General features: G+C 35.7%; 1 protein-coding gene and 1 long non-coding RNA gene across 2 annotated transcripts in view; one reads left to right on the forward strand and one right to left on the reverse strand.

Annotated features, from left to right (window-relative positions):
* The window catches only part of LOC116761005 (pregnancy zone protein-like), a 49173-nt gene that overhangs the window by 10450 nt on the left and 21370 nt on the right, over positions 1–17353 (forward strand). The window contains exons 10-17 of the mRNA XM_032646657.1: positions 1201–1310; positions 2920–3081; positions 3675–3902; positions 5203–5266; positions 7703–7845; positions 10627–10776; positions 13095–13259; positions 15220–15319. Coding sequence (XP_032502548.1) covers positions 1201–1310; positions 2920–3081; positions 3675–3902; positions 5203–5266; positions 7703–7845; positions 10627–10776; positions 13095–13259; positions 15220–15319 — 1122 coding nt within the window. The remainder of the gene's footprint in view (positions 1–1200; positions 1311–2919; positions 3082–3674; positions 3903–5202; positions 5267–7702; positions 7846–10626; positions 10777–13094; positions 13260–15219; positions 15320–17353) is intronic.
* Positions 13189–17353, reverse strand: part of LOC116761010 — a 160285-nt gene continuing 156120 nt past the window's right edge. Inside the window, exon 6 of the long non-coding RNA XR_004351903.1 lies at positions 13189–13272. This is a non-coding gene — a long non-coding RNA (uncharacterized LOC116761010). The remainder of the gene's footprint in view (positions 13273–17353) is intronic.

Genomic DNA, 17353 nt, shown 5'->3' on the forward strand with positions numbered 1-17353 from the left:
AGAAAAGTAAATCATGTACTAAAGAGATTAGACTTTATTATGAAAAACATTGGATATCTTCAGATATATTTAAGGAGAATGACCTAAATAAATTGATTTTTTAAAAAAAGTTAATTCCAGCAGCCATGAGAAGGACAGGCTAGATGAAAAATGTGTTACAATGTGATACATCAGAATACTAACTATTCAAAGGTGACCCCAAAGATTACAACTTGGGGGCCAGGGAAATGGAAATGTCATTAACCAAGATAAGGAAAAGACGAGAAAGAGCTATGGTGATGAGAATCACAGTTTGGAATATCAAAATGGAAGTCGATTCATTCCATTCATGTCAAAATGAAATTCATTTTGACAATTTCAAAAGGAAGCCAGACCAAAATCAGAACGAGAAATGTAAATCTGAAACCATTCTCATTGTGTCCAGATCCTCCTAAGAGTAAATGCACGTGTTCTGAAAGTGAGCTCACTTAGCATTGCTAAATTGAGGCTAGAGGCAGACAACGAGGGGCCCAAGAACAGAAACAACTGCAGTTAGGAAATAGTATCAGGTAAGTCAGCAAAATAAAACTAGAAGTCACAAGGTTAGGGGAAATAAGGACAATTTCTTAGATGCCACTGGTAGGGTCTCAGTGATACTTATGTATGAAGTAATTCTGAGAGTTCATTTTGATGAGGTCTGAGATGAGAATACCATATTGGGGGAAAATAAAGGATCTGTTAGACTTGATAGAGCGGTGCTTTAGATGATGGAGTTAAAATACAGATCACACTTCACTGAATGGAAGAGCACCGGGTATTGGCTATACTTTTCACCACGTGGTAAAAAGAATGTTTTTGCTGGGGAAGTAGTTTGTGATAGAAATTTAAGAATATTTTTAGGCCATTGTGAAGAATCAAGATGTATGCTGAAAGTTGTTGGGGGAAGACGTGGATGTGAAATAGACACAAAGATACAGCAAGATCCCAGAGGAGATGAGGTGAAAAACTTCTCAAGAGCATGTGTGGAACAAGCAGAATATTTGTGAAAACAGAGAATTGAGGAAGTATGGATAACAATGATTTTCTAAGCATGAGAAATTCTGGAAAGACTAAGAAAAGAGTATATGGATGGTATTTTGTTATAATAGAGTGAAAATGGGATGGAAGTATGAGGTGAGCTGAATATATGCAACAGTTCAACTTCACTGAATTATTTTTCAGGGTTGGAATTAACTGGACACGGATCATGTAAAATCACAAACACCTTAAGCAAACTGAAATTTACTAAAGTGGATTCACATTACAGACGTGGGCTCCCTTTCTTTGGGCAGGTAAAGTAATCTTTTCAATATAATCATAATTGGGGGGATGTGGCTTTTAAGAAAACAAATTTTTATATCACAAAATCAAAATTTATTATAAAAATGAATATTTATTTAGAGTTAGAAAAGAATATAACAGATTACAAATTTGAGGGCTTCCCTGGTGGCGCAGTGGTTGAGAGTTCACCTGCCGATGCTGGGGACACGGGTTCGTGCCCCGGTCTGGGAAGATCCCGCATGCCGCGGAGCGGCTGGGCCCGTGAGCCATGGCCGCTGAGCCTGCGCGTCCGGAGCCTGTGCTCCGCAACGGGAGAGGCCACAACAGTGAGACGCCTGCATACCGAAAAAAAAAAAAAAAAATTACAAATTTGAAAGGCAAATATTGTCACAGAATCCCCCCAAAAAAGCATATTCTTACTAATTAACTTCCTAACACACCTTTATAATACACTTTTCCTGTATAGTTTGGCTGCATGCTCTTTGATTGCCTCTTTATAAACAATGATTTTATAATATAATTTTCTATAGAAAGAATAAGATATTTTCATTTAGTGTTTTTATTATTGTTAGTTTTTTGATTTTTTTTTTAGTTTCAAGGCTCAATATTCATAATAATATTGCTAAATTATAAGACTGATATCCAAGTTAGTAAACTATCAAGGAAATGTAAGATTTCTAGGCATTTTACATTTTATTTTGTGGTAACTAATCTTTGAATTGACAGTTTACAGGCAATTTCCTCATTTTATTGATGTATACGAATTTGATATTGTCTTAAGGTATTCCAGTATTTTGTATCAAATTGGCAAGAAATAATGGGGCAAGACCATTTCAGGTCAAGAGAAAAGCATGAGAAAACTGAAGACTTGGAGGATGAATATGACTTGGCCAGAAATTTAAGAAAGATGAGAGAACAGCCAAGGCTGTAGGTGTACAACAGCTTTTTCAGGATCAAAGAACCAAGTGTGTTTTAGGTTATGTTCAGAATTTTGGATTGAGAAGTTACTGAAAGTTTTAGGGAGAATGACATGAGCAGTGTAGTTTAAACTGTATAGAGAATGGTTTGAAGCAAGGACAGAGCAGCAGAGGGTGGACTGCATAAACTTAAATAGAAAGATATAGGAAACCGGATGGGAAAAAATATTGTGGTTTTAACTGGAATGGAAGCAGTAGATTTGGAGAGAAGTAAATAGGAATAAAAGATGTTTAGCAGGGGAAGGGTTAGCATTTGGCAATGGGTTAGATATAGGCACTGTTATATATAGGCAGTGAAAGAAAGAACATGACCAAAAAAATAAGGCCCTACATATTCCTGCATAAATTACCAGATGGATAGAAGCCCTATATACTGAGATAGAGAACACCAGAGATGAAGAAAATTTGGGAAGGTAACATCATGGGTCCACTATTGGCTGTTCTCAGTTGAATGCTCATAAGTTATCTAAATATAAATGTCAAAAAGAAAAATATTTTAGAGCCCAGAAAACAAATCTTATTTTCATATTCTAAGATCTTCGTTAAGTGACAGTGGCCAAGGCGTCAAGAGGCGAATACGACACAGTAGAAAATGTTATTGCTATATAACACCCGGAACCAGCTATCACTTTCCTGTTTCTAGGTTCTTCTAGTTGATGAGAAGGATCAGCCAATCCCCAATAAAACTGTAGTTGTCAGCGTGGATGTACTTGCATACCGTGCCAGCTTTACTACGAATGAGCATGGTTTGGTGAACATTTCCATTGATACCAGTAACTTCACATCTTCTTTCATTTCAGTTTTGGTAAGTGGGAAGGGGCATCTGGGACTAAAAAGACACAGATCACTGGGGCCACAGAATTTAAGGGTACATGGGAAGCAGGTGAACTCCGGAGAGAAAAGAAAAGGTGGTAAGACTAAAGCAGAAATTAAGCAATGTGGAGAACTAAATAATAAGAAATGAAAAATTCTCTGTCAGAAACTTTTACTTTAGATAGACTCTGTTTACAGCGTGATCTAGTTTCAGGAGACATTTAAATATTAGAACATCTTGATAGTCTCTTGAAAATTCAACATTTTTACAGTTTTATTACAAATTAGATTTTGCCTTGTTTCCTTGTTATACCACTATTTTTGTTTTGTGTTGAGGGTATGAAGAAAAAGTAACTGATCTTGATTATGAGTGAATAATACCTACTAAATCAGTATGGTGTAAACTTAAATAAATTTAAGGGAAAGTTGTTTAGAGATTATACTTTATTTGGGAAGGCAGCCTATAATGAAACCAAGTAAGCATGATTCTTAATAAAATCTTCAGTAAATGACAGAGTGACCAATATATACGTAATATATGTTAATAACAAATAACCTACTTAAGACCTTTATTCTATCCATTAGGTCACTTACAAGCAGAATAAACTCTGTTTTGATAACTGGTGGCTTGAAGAATTTCACACACCAGCACAGCACACTGTAAAGCATATTTTTTCCCCAAGCAAGAGTTACGTTCACCTTGAACCTGTGGCTGGCACCATGGCCTGTGGGCAAACCCAGGAGATTCGGGCATACTACATCCTGAATGGACAGATTCTGAATGATGAAAAAGAATTAACCTTCTATTATTTGGTAAGAATAAAGGCCAGTGTAGCTCTTCCTAATTATGTAGACCCTAAAAAGATAGAGCTCCTATCTAAGTAATGCTCTTTATATCAATATAATGTTTTTATGAGTGAAGAGAAGTTGTTTCCTAACAAATTAATGCTTTAATTTTTCATTTATATTCTGGTCTCCACTGAAACTTTTAAGTTTTTTTTTTTTTCTGAGTTCCAATGGAAAATTATTGAATGGAAGAGGAAAGAGCTTAAGACAAATGCCTTGTTAGACAAAAAAGATTGTTTTTCCTAGAACCCAGTAGATAAATAAGCAAAGGATAAAAATCAAGAACTTAACCAATAGGAAATAAAAATTATAAACAATCTTCTGGAAAAATGTCAATTAAACATTAATTGGAGAAGTGAAAATTAAAAGAATAAAGCAGTGGTATTTTATTCCTATAAAGGTTCTAAATAATTTACAAAGTTCAAGAACTGGTGTAACTGCAGGGAAAAGTACATTGACAGGCATATTATAAATTGATATGATCCTTTTCAGGTCAGTATACCTACTGATGTACAAAAATTTTAAATATTCAAAGCTGGTAGTTATCCAAGTAAGTCTTTTTAAGGAGAAAAACTTATGTGTAGGAAATTCTGTATAGGAACATTAACTATAAATAGTATTTTTTTAATTCTATAAAAAAGTGAAAAAATTGACAGTAAGTTAGAATCTTAGCTTTATTGCTTCCTAGTTATGGGACCTCAGGTAATTTACTTAATCTCCTTTGTAAAGAGAAATGTCAATCATCTCATCTGAATACTGAAGATAGTATTTATACTTACTTCATAGAGTTATAGTCAAAACTAAATAAAAATCTTAAAACTAAATTATTTAGTTCAGTACCTGGCACATAGAGAGTGTAAATACTTTTAGTTGTTTTTTTTTTTAAATAGAGGCAACAATAGAGAATACTTACATATATTTTATACCTGCCTTCACTATATATTGCTTTGCACATAACAGATGCTTAAAATATTTGTTGAAAGAATATGTAAATTTAAAATATTAATATTCAAGATAAGTAGTAATATTAAGTAAAATTCTAAAGCATTGTAAAATTTTATGTTTCTTATTTAAAGTATGTTGTTTGAAGTAAAGTTTATTATTTAAACTATGTATAGGAAAATATTGAAAGAGAAATTTAGTGAACAAAAACAACATCTGGGTTGAAGTAGTGAGTTATTATTTATTTGTGTATTATACATATGTTTAAGTAAGTTTAATAAGTACCCTTTAAAATGATAATACATGTATTTCCCTCTGCCTTCAGATCAAAGCAAGAGGAAGCATCACTCAGTCAGGAGCCCATGTGTTGTCCATTAAACAAGGAGAGAGTAAGTACTTTCAGGATTTCCTATTTTTTTCCCCTATTTTCCTATTTTTTCTCTCAAATTGTCAAATCCTAAACGTTTTAGCAAGATGAAGCTATTTCTTACATTGGAGGAAATGGTCACCAGCTTTCTTCCATCAACCAAAGTTGAGGAAGCTGATAAAAGAAGGATACTAGGTTCATTTTAGTCCATTTAGAACTTTTTTATAGCATTTCTATATTGTAAATTTTATTTCTAAAGTAAAATATATTCATTTTATTATTAAATTTTTTAAATGCAGAAAATAATTAAAAAATGCAGAAAATCTCCAAAGAAAAATTTTACTCTGTATGTTTTTGTATTAGTTTCCTATTGCTTCTGTAGGAAGCTCTCTGACTAAAAACCACACAAATTTATCATCTTATAATTCTGTAGATCAGAAGTCTTACGGGCTAACATCAAGTTGTGAGCAGAACTACATTCCTTCCGGAACTCTAGGAGGTTACTTGTTTCCTCACCTTTTCCATCTTCCAAAGACCTCCTGCATTCCTTGGTTTATGGCCTCTTCTTCCATCTTCAGTGCCAACAACACACCATCTTCAAATCTCTCTTATTTTCCTGCCTCTCTCTTTTAGATCATACTCTCCTTCTAGATTTTCTTGAATCATAAATATCCATTGATATCTGTTATCCCAGGAAGAATAACTAACTTTTCAAGAAATAATCTATTATGAAAAGATAAGTACATTTAGTCTCTTTATTTGTTACATGTCCCCAGGCTAAATCTCGTAAGTAGCTTCCTTTTTTTCTGTTCATTTGAATAGTTATAGGCTATCATTTTACTAAAGCAATATTTATTAACAAAGCATATTTAGAAAGATCAAAAAGCCCATTCACCCAAGGCGAGTCAATACTTCCAAGAAAAAATAAAGAATATGTATTGTAAAATCTCTCTTGCTAAAAGTTTTTTTTATTGCTTAAAAAAATTGAATTCAGGCACTCAAATATGGACAGTCCCTCTAATTCTCCATTTAATCATTGATTTTTATGGGATTGATCATTATATTGGTTTTTCTAGAGCAGGTAAGATTGTTCCTAATAGCATATCAAAAATCAAACTGCCTCCTAAGGCAATTTCTTCAAAATCAGTTCCTGTAATAGAGTTTAAATTCTATATAGTATACTGAGTATCTTGAGAGGTGAAATGGGGAGAAGGAAGTGTCTCTCTAAGAAAAAATACACTTCATTTTATTTGATGATGACTATGTAAATGGTTGCTTTTCCATTTGTCTTTGATTTCTGGGAAACTCAGTGTTAAATTTAAGCACTCTAGTGTTTAACCATCTGTTATAGCTTTTTTTTTTTTAAAGGGAACTTTATTTATTTTTGGCTGCATTGGTTCTTCATTGCTGCACATGGTCTTTCTCTAGTTGCGGTGAGCGGGGGCTACTCTTCATTGCCATGCGCGGGCTTCTCGTTGCGGTGGCTTCTCTTACTGTGGAGCACGGGCTCTAGGCGCGCGGGCTTCAGTAGTTGTGGCTCATGGGCTCTAGAGCGCAGGCTCAGTAGTTGTGGCGCACAGGCTTAGTTGCTCTGCGGCATGTGGGATCTTCCGGGATCAGGGCTCGAACCCATGTTCCCTGAATTGGCAGGCGGATTCTTAACCACTGAGCCACCAGGGAAGCCCTGTTATAGCTTCTTAATAAAATTTATTCCTGCCTCTGTTTAACCCTGCTTGAGAAGTCCAATTTCATATGGTTTCAGTATCATTGTTTCAAATTTATTTTGACCCTGCTGTTTTTGTGTATTTTCACCACAAGCTGCCCTCAGATCTTCTATAGATACAGGAAGGCTATAGTTTTTAAAGAACTTTATGCTACAAAGGTAAAACAGAACATTTATGAGAAGATTAAGCAGATACATGAATTAAACACTATGTAATTCACACAGAAAGTAACCACTAAGATAAATGCATTGAATTCTTTTATAAAAATCGGAGGCATACTGTTTTGTATGTGATTATTTGTACCTGTATCTCCGCTGTGTTTTAAATGGCCTGAAGGTAGAGACTATGCTGCATTCTTTGACTTGGCCTCATGCATATGACAAGAACTGTGCTGATTGGATCATAGATAGAGATCCTTAAACGTGTCTAAAAGTTCTTCTCTCTTCAATTCTTAATAAGTCTTTTTTTTAATTTAAAAATAGAGACATTCACTAAATGTTCTTTTCTACTTCCGCAGAGGAAATGAACAATTTAACCTACATCTTTAAGGGAAAATGTCATTAGTTCAGCATATATTTATTGAATACTAATGCACGCAAAATGGTATAAATGCAAGTCTTACTTCAATATGCTCCAAATGTAAATAAGTTAAATAATTTGAGAACCTCTTCTTTATAAAATTGAAACTCTTCCCTCTTCCTAATCTATGATCTTGAACTTTCTTTACTCTCCAGTGAAAGGGGTATTTTCCTTCTCCTTTCAAGTGGAATCAGACATTGCTCCTACAGCCCAGTTGCTTATTTATACTATTTTACCTAATGGAGAAGTTATTGCAGATACTGAGAAACTCGAGATTGAAAACTGTTTTCCCAATAAGGTGGGTGTTTTGTTTAAGTCCAGTCCTTTTCTTCATCTCCCCTTTTGAAGTATGGAAAATAAGGACCTTATGTACATTAAAAAACTGCCATGTAGTGCTCCTAAAACTTTCTGCCAAAGGACCTCTAAAGGAAAGATTGACGCTAAGCCCTGGGAGGTCTAGAGGAGTAGTTCAAAGCAGGTGGCCATTAGCACAATTTTTTCTCTTGCTTTATCTGAAAATTCATGTGGAATTCAAAATATATTCTACAATTAACCTTTAATAGTTTTAATTTTGAAATGTTTGTTCCCCAAATTTTCAATTAAAAATGATGCTTCACAGTGATGTCAGTTTTATTCTATCATATCCCCCTGACACGCCTCCACGTACTACTGCAGAAATCAGTAATTTATTGTGAGTTAAATTCACTTTGAATCTGAAACAGAACAGGGGTATATGTGTGTATCCCATTTTGAGAAACATAGCCTGGGCACTCTAATAATGACTATAGCATAAAAATCTAAGTTGCATATGGGATCTTCTTATATTTCCAAAGAATGCATGGCTGTAATGAGAAGCCTACTGAGATATTAATAAGCTTTATCCCAACAGAATTTTCTGGGTAATCTTAACATTAACAATCAACTAGGATCCACAGACTTCAGATATATTTTTAAAAATATACCTACAAGGACTCTGACATGAGTTTTATGAAGATTAAAACAATATGCATTTACAGGAAGTGAAGATTTCTGCGATGAGAATTATATTTAGATTGTCCTTTGTAACATACAATGATCTAAGAAAATACACAGTGGCTTCTGAATAAATTTTCAACTCCATCTTACTAAAGAATGCTATTAAACCTGGACAGGTGTCCAAGAGCATCATTTGTGTTCTGTTCGGATGTTCTGTGTGTTTCATATAAACCTAGAAGAGACTTTTGCTTCAAGCTTCAACATCTTTATTGCTAATCATGGGCAGTTAGTTTTTTGTTAAACCTTGGAATGCCCATCTTATGCTACAGCTTTCAGCACACTTTACTCATCCCAGCAGTGGCTTCACTCTGGTGCAAAAACATACGACAGCTTCTGTGTCATGTCGTAAACTTCCACATAGAAGCAAAAGTCCATGGACATTATATTTAATCACTTCACATCGAATATCTTTTCACTTATCATTGATCAGAGATGGAGATAAGCTACGAGAAATATAGATGAAGACTTTTGCAGTATTCAGAAGAAAGTTGACTATGTGTTTAAAAGTTAGAGAGTTATTAAAGTTAACAATTAAGGACCCTAGAAGCGAGACATCCTGACAGGATGATGAGCAGAGTAAGAAGTGGGTTGAGAATGTGAGGAAAGATCCAGGTCTGTCTGAGACCTGTGTTTCTTTAAACCAATATACTTTAAATAATTTTTTGATCTCTGTTGGAAAGAGGAAACCTGTTTTCTATTCACCATCCATATACCACTTTCTTATTTTAATAATGACAGGTTTATTATATACATTAAATACTATGTAACAGTTTAAATTGTCTGTTATTCCTAACTGGAAATAATTATTCATTAAGGATAACATTGATTCATATGGATAGGTACAGGCTCTCAAAATATGCCTTAAAGTTCTTTTCTGGTTCTCATATCAGTAGAACGTGTTACATTTTCAAGCATATCCATTTCTTGGTTAGGAGTATTTTCAGTGATTATAATCTCAAATAACTCACTTGTTCATTTGGTATGGACATTCACAAACATATTTTAATGAACTTAAATTTTCTAAAAATAAAAACAAACATATTTAAAATAGAATTCTCCAAAAGCGGTGTTTTCATAATATATTGAACTACAGAGATGAATACTACTGCACCTTGAGGATAAATCAATTAATTTTTTTCATATATGTCTTATGATATACGTGAATCCAACGTGTTACATTAATTCAGTAGACCACATAGCAGATTATCATAGTTAAATCCAGCATCCAAGTCTAATATTATTTAACGGAATGTACTACTTCCTTGCAGTCCAAATCAGCTTTCAGTTCAAGAACCTGGAAGCTTAACGGATGCTACTGCAGTAACTAAATTCCAAAGTATTTTATAATTTACTCAAGATTCTACTCAAAAAATTCTAACATAAACATAAGGAACCAATAGATTCACTTACTGATGAATTTCTACTGGCTAAACCAGTCAAAACTCTGAAAAAAATTACGCACATTTTTCATTATTTTGTAGTTCTCATTCTTTATTCACAGTCCTTTGAATATCGTCAATGAATTAACTCTTAGGATGCATATTAGATGTTTAGTTTTTTAAATTAATGAGTAAATTCCTGATCCTGATAAACAGTACTACACCGCTATAGAATGCCAGGTGATTAAGAGGGCCAACTGAAGGAGACTTCATCGGCTGGTCTTAGAGGTGGAACAGGATTTTTCACAGCCCCGTGCAAACTGCACACATTCATCACAAAAACACTGCATGGAGATAGGTATGTATCTTTGTTAGCATGTGCATTCCAATTCCCACTCAAGATTCTCTTTTACTGTGATCAACATCAATTTATATTTCACTGGTTATAAAGAGAGTGGGAAACGCTGAGTTAATCGAACCACATTTCCAGTTTATTCCAGAGATGGTTAACTGGTAGTCGTCAGGCAGATTCACCCTTAACCCTTCTCTAACATGGATGAAGAGAAAGGAAGTGTGGAAGGGACTAGTCCTACCCTGGGGTAGAAGAGAGTTTTAAGATTGTAACAATTAGAAAATGTGTGGCTATAATCATATCCTCTTTACAGGTAAATTTGAGCTTCTCTTCAGCCCGGGGCCTGCCAGCCTCAGATATCAACCTGAAGGTCACAGCCGCTGCTTACTCCCTCTGTGCCCTCCGTGCAGTGGACCAGAGTGTCCTGCTAATGAAGCCTGAAGCTGAGGTCTCACCTCAGTCAGTGAGTCCCATTTCAGTCTTGCATACCAGAAAATGCACACATGATGTGGCCATTTTTGGAAGCTGGAAGTTATAACTGCCAAGGACAGGCTCTTCACAGTGTCAGGCATAGTGTAGTAAGTCACATACGAGTTTGGATTCAATTCAGTTCCAAAAAAGACATTGCACAGCGTGCTTCACACAGATCCTCTTACTTCATTCTCTGCTATAACGTATCAAAGAGTGAGCAGTCTCGTTCACTACTACATTCCCTGTGCCTAGCACAGTCCTTACATGTAAAAGACGCTCAAAACATTTCTTTTTTGTTGTTTTTTGGCAGTGGGGGAGGGCCACACTGCATGGCTTGCGGGATCCTAGTTCCCTGACCAGGGACTGAACCCACGCACTCGGTAGTGAGAGTGTGGAGTCCTAACCACTGGACCACCAGGGAAGTCCCTCAACACATTTTTAATGAACGAATAAATGAATAATAATTCCTTAACGTGGATATTATTACCTTAATTTTATGAATGAAGAAAACACAGCCAGCATAAGTTAAGCAACTATAGAAAGAACATGCCAAAACTATATATATATATATGTGTATATATATATATATGTTTTTTTTTTTTTTTTTTGCGGTATGCGGGCCTCTCACTGCTGCGGCCTCTCCCGTTGCGGAGCACAGGCTCCGGATGCGCAGGCTCAGTGGCCATGGCTCACGGGCCCAGCCGCTCCGCAGCATGTGGGATCTTCCCGGACCGGGGCACGAACCTGTGTCCCCTGCACCGGCAGGCGCACTCTCAACCACTGCGCCACCAGGGAAGCCCCAAAATTATATTTGAAAGGTGGGATTTGAACCAAATTTTATTCAATGCCATGTCTAACACACCACAGTTCAAGATAGTATGTGACATGCCAGGTTTTTAAGTCTTCTCTAAAAAAACAGGCACTTACTCATTGGTTTTAAGTACGGACAAAAGAGAGTTTCCAACCAAACTTGTCTTTTAAAGATGTTTCTTATAATGAAGAACTTCCAAAAGGGCCCAATAGTTTACAATCTTCATTGTCCATTTATTTATTTAACGAATATCCCCTGCGTCTGGATTACGGGATAGATACTGCTCCAGGAATAGGAGTTTTTATGGTGAACCATCAGATGTGGTCTTTGACCATTTTAGACATATAGTCTTGTGAGTTATTAAACAAGCAAGCAACAAAAACATATAAACATATAATAGTTCTAAATTTTGATAAGTATCATTTAAGGAATAAACAGGATGTTGAGCTAAAGAAAAGAGTTGAACAATTTTTGATATAGTGATTAGTGGTGTCTTCTTAGATTGTCAGATAATGGGGGGTAGGGGCAGGCATTACAAAGAATGAAAGCAGCGTGCCTGTAGGTCTTGCGGTCAGAATAAGTCTGCAGTGTTCAAAGAGGAAAAGGTAATGACCTTATACGTAATGGTGAGAGAAGAGGATGGTAGAGGTGGTAGGCGGGATGGAAAGTAAAGAAGATCATGACGAGTACTGTGAGCTTGCAGTGGAGTTAGGAGTTGACAGCAAATGTAGTGGTAAATCACTGAGGAGTTTTAAGCAGGAGAGTGATTTAGTGATTTAGATTTATTTGGTAAGAAGATCTTGTTTGCCACTCAGAGTATGGGAGCAAGAATGGAAACAGTTAGGAGGCTATTGTAGTAGCTTAGATAAGAGATGACAGCAGGTCCGCATGGAGTCACTGTGTGTTTAATGAACACTCTATGACTGGGCAGGTAGCCTTATGCTAGGCTCTGGGCGAAAAGTGAACTGGAATGGATTTATTTCTAGGTTACCCCTGTACCTAGTTTTTTTCCAAGTTAAAATTGGTCTTAACGTAGTAGACTTAAAAAAAAAACGTGGTAAGAACTTAATCATATAAAATGGGAAAAGGGAAGAATTAAGTATTTACAGAGGTTGTTACTGGGTGATGGGTATGAATGACTATTATTCTTTCATGATGTTTCTCTGTACTGTCCACATTTTTGCTTTCTTTTAAAAGTAGGCGTTTGGGCTGGGAGACAAAGAGACTTGAGTTTTATACTTACTCAGCCAAAATGCGCTGTGAGTCTTTGATCAATTAATTTGATATCTTATGTATTAATTTCTTTTGTACAAGAAGAACATTAGGATCCATAACCCTTAATATCTCCCCCTGATTTCTGTGTCACTTTTTATAATGTTGGTATGGGAGTGTTAAATAAGCACCATGATCTCTTAAACTCCAGATTGAACATTATCACACTCAAAATAAAATAAAATAAAATAAATAAGAGTTTTTCCTTTGTTCTCTCTATTTTGCAGGTCTATGATTTGCTACCAGTAAAGAGCGTCCTTAGTGTTAGATATGGAAGTCCCATGAATGAAGATGGGGGAAAATGCATCAATGCAGAAGATATAACTCACAATGGAATCATTTACACACCAAAGCAGGTCCTGAATGATGATGATGTTTACAGTATCTTTGAGGTAATTCTTCTTCCTAAAAACGTAACCAAATTTGACTTCTGAGTCTTTGTTAAGATGGAGAACAAATAGATTTCTAAGCTCTAAAATCTGATCTTCCTCTCATTCACCAAAAAGAAAACCTGTGATTAACAGAAAAATATTGAAATCTCAGAGGCATAGAGAACTTTGTATACACACAGAGAGTCAATCATGAATTTCTCTGGCATTTTAAACAGCAAGGGGTATACTTTTAGGGTCACAACTTTAACCAAGTTGATCCCAAAACTAGTTATCACTGTCATATTCCCCTCTCAGTGATTCTCAGAGATTCCAATATGTGAGAAAAACAAAATATTTCCCATAGCACCTCTGACACCCTTGGAAAGGTGAGTACCCTATTGGCAGCCATTATAACATTTTCACAAAAATAAATGATTGAGTAAATGACTAAATACACAAAGTACATTGCTTCAGCCAACACCTTCAGTGCAGTAAAATTTCAGGAAAACTGAAAGTAGCTGTTCATAAAGAAAAGATTTACAAAACTTGGAGTAGAAACGTTAGCTTGCCTTAGGTACGTTAGCTCAAATGTGTATCTTTAATCAGGCAGAGTTATGAAAAGGAAGTTTATCCAGGTTGTGAGATTAAATCTTATCTCTACCAAAAATGACTGAAAACTCTCATTATACCTTGAGGAAAGCATACATCAGCTTAGCTGATGAGGTCTGCAGCTTAGCTGAGAACAATTTAAACCTCCCTCTTCTGGAGCCTCCAGAATCATAAATCAGACGGTGGTAGAGGGAGAAAAACAAGACTCGGTTTATTAGCTAACTGCAGCATCTTTAAACATTTCTTTCTGACTTCTTTCTCCCCATTCCATATCACTGCCACCACTGACAACTGTGCTTCAGAGTCCCATAGTTTCCCAAGTACTCTGAGATAGGACAGCAAGTAGTATTTGTGACTAATATCAAAGAAAGAGGAAGCTTGGAACAGGGGGGCTCTAGGAATCAGGCTACTGGGGACATCTGCAATTGTGTTTTGCATGCAGAGATTCAAGATACTTAAAAGACAGTGAGAAAGAAAAAAGGAAAGGATAAATCACAAAAGGGATGAGTTGAACATAGATATTCAGGCAAAGGAATATTTTCCAATAAAACATAAACAAAACAATATTTTCCAATAAAACATAAACAAAACAAAGTGTACTGACTGTGAAGAAAAATCCCCAGGACTTCCCTGGTGGCATAGTGGCACAGCCTGTCAACACTGCAGACATGGGTTCGAGCCCTGGTAGGGGAAGATACCACATGCCACGGAGCAACTAAGCCCGTGTGCCACAACTACTGAAGCCTGCACGCCTAGAGCCTGTGCTCCACAAGAGAAGCCACTGCAATGAGAAGCCCACGCACCACAACAAAGAGTAGCCCCCGCTCTCTGCAACTAGAGAAAGTATGCGCACAGCAACGAAGACCCAACGCAGCCAAAAATAAATAAATAAACAAGACCCATCGCAGCCAAAAATAAATAAATAAATCTATTTAGAAAAAAAAAGAAAAATCTCCAATATGCAGCCCTACAAGTTCAATTGAAAAGAAACAAAAAATTACTCTCTGCCACAAAGTTAATGTTTGGTTTTGGGGGGAAGGAAGGAAAGAAAAACATCCAAAATTAAAATACTCAAGTTTCTTGGAGGCAAAAGATAATTAAAGAGGCATCAGCACATAGGAGACAAAATTCAGAAATAGGAATCAGAAGTGGATCCTAATCCCAACTCCCATTCACTAACTGGATGATCTGGACTTTCTTTGACCCCATTTTCATACTTATAAAATACCTCTCTTCTCCATTGTGTGGAATTTTCATGATGATCCTATGAGCTATATGTATAATAATAGTAAGAGTATAATACAAACGTAAGGAAATATTCTAGTCTCCAGGCTGGATTGCCAGTATGCTTTAATAATTATTTTTCCTCCAGTCTGTAGGATTAAATATTTTTACCAACTCAAAAATCCACAAGCCACATTTTTGTCAGCTGCTTCAGCCATATCCAGGAGCACCTATATTCTATGCAGGAGGTAAGGGTGAGAGTTATTTATCTGCTAAAATAATAGAAGAAAAGTGATGCTTTGCTGCGTTGGGTTGGGATAAAAAGCCATTTTTAAAAGTACTGAATGTTGTAACTCTGCAGCAACTTCTCGGTAAATTTTCTTCATATAATACTTTTCCCCAGAAAAAATAATTTTTAAGCCCTTATTATTTCTTTCCCTCTCTCTCTGTCTCTCATTCAGATCAAATACTTTTCTGTCATAGTCTTCAATAGTCTTGGTACTTTAAATCCTCTTTACCCACTGTGGCTTCAATACCTAAATTAGTCAGGATAAGATAAATTATATTGCAGTAACAAACAAACCCCCACGTCTCAGAGGCTAAGTATATAACAGTTTACTTTTTCCTTTCACAAACACTGCTTGTGAGTCCAGTAGCTGTTCAGAACACCTCCTGACCAGTCATTGTCAGGGAGGTTCAATGGGCTTTCATCTTGTGACTCCATCTCCAATGTGCCTTTCAAGGTTACTACCACAGGGAAGAAGGAATAGATTTGCACATGACTTTTATGGCCAACAGTGGAAGTGGCATATATCTCATTGCCCTACCTGCAGGGGATGCTGAGAAATGTGAAGGATTTTATAGATATTGTTTGCCTCTGTCATATTCTTTTATGGAAATCAGAGTGATTTTGACATATTGAACAAAATAGAATAATTCAGCTTTTGGTGAATATACTTAGTCTCTTTGTGTGTCTCAGGTACACCTAGAAAAGAGGAAATTTGAAAAGGTTCTAGCTCTGACTGTTTCCTGCTGCTAACAGGCCTAGAGAAGTGTCTAGAGGCATGCTGGGATGGCTACTAATCCATTTTGTAATAAGAAATTTGGTGGTATAAAGTGTTTTTAAAAAATAAATTAAACACATTTAATACAGAAGAAATTATTTGCCTAGGAAGACAAAGAGTAAAGTTATGAAAGTAGAGGAATGAATAAGAATATTCCCTCCACAGAAACAAATTCGTGTAGTAAAAAAAAACAAGTTTTCATCATACCTTTATCTGGTATGACACATATAACTTTGAAAATTTGCAGACTCAGGGACTTTCCTGGCTGTCCAGTGATTAAGACTCTTCCAGTGAAGGGGACACAGGTTCGATCTCTGGTTGGGGAACTAAGGATCCCACATGCCACGAGGTGTGGCAAAAAAAAAAAATTTTGCAGACTCATTTAACATTTTTGAGGCTCAGTTGAAAGTCAGAATGACAACACCAAAATCACTGAGGTGTCATGAGCATAAATTAAAAACAACATAATCATGATTCCATATAACAGTGTTTTTTGGTTAAAAAAAAACTAAAAAACATTATTATTACTTTATTTTCACATCCCTCTTAATACCAACTGTATTATTTTCTTTTCAATCTTAAGTGAAAACATGTAGGTGGAATGATCCAGAAAAACCTGAAAACAAACTACCATCATTACATTCTTATCACAGATATTCTGTAACACTCTAGACAAATTTTACATTTGGTATTCGTCGCCTATCCATTCTTTCCTTTTCCTGTTCAGTTACATCATCTTAGTCCTGTCCTTCATTGTTTCATAACCAAAGTACTAAAAAGCCACTATAATTTACCTTCCTTGCCTTCCATCTTTCTCCACTTCAATCCAGCCTCTATACCGTGAAAGGCGCATCACCCTTCAACATTGCTTCTGTCATGTCATTTATTTCTCAGACATAATCGCTACTTCCAGAATTCATAGGTCATCATATTTAAGGTTTTAAAAGAGCATGTTCAATGCTATTATTTTATGTATGTTTATATATTTATACATACTATCTTTATATGTCTTCTGATCTCTGGCAGGTCAGTTTTTTAAAAAATTAATTTTTATTGGAGTATAGTTGCTTTTATCACTTTTAAAAATCAACCTAACTCCCGCCTCCTTAACAGATCTAACTTATTTGTCCTAACCTTCATGGTGTTTTATTACACAATTACACCTACTATTTACTCAGCTATGTTAAATGCCCCTCCTTGGAATGCCTTCTTCATTCC

The sequence above is a fragment of the Phocoena sinus genome, chromosome 10, assembly GCF_008692025.1.
Source record: "Phocoena sinus isolate mPhoSin1 chromosome 10, mPhoSin1.pri, whole genome shotgun sequence".
In the NCBI taxonomy this organism is placed as follows: domain Eukaryota; kingdom Metazoa; phylum Chordata; class Mammalia; order Artiodactyla; family Phocoenidae; genus Phocoena; species Phocoena sinus.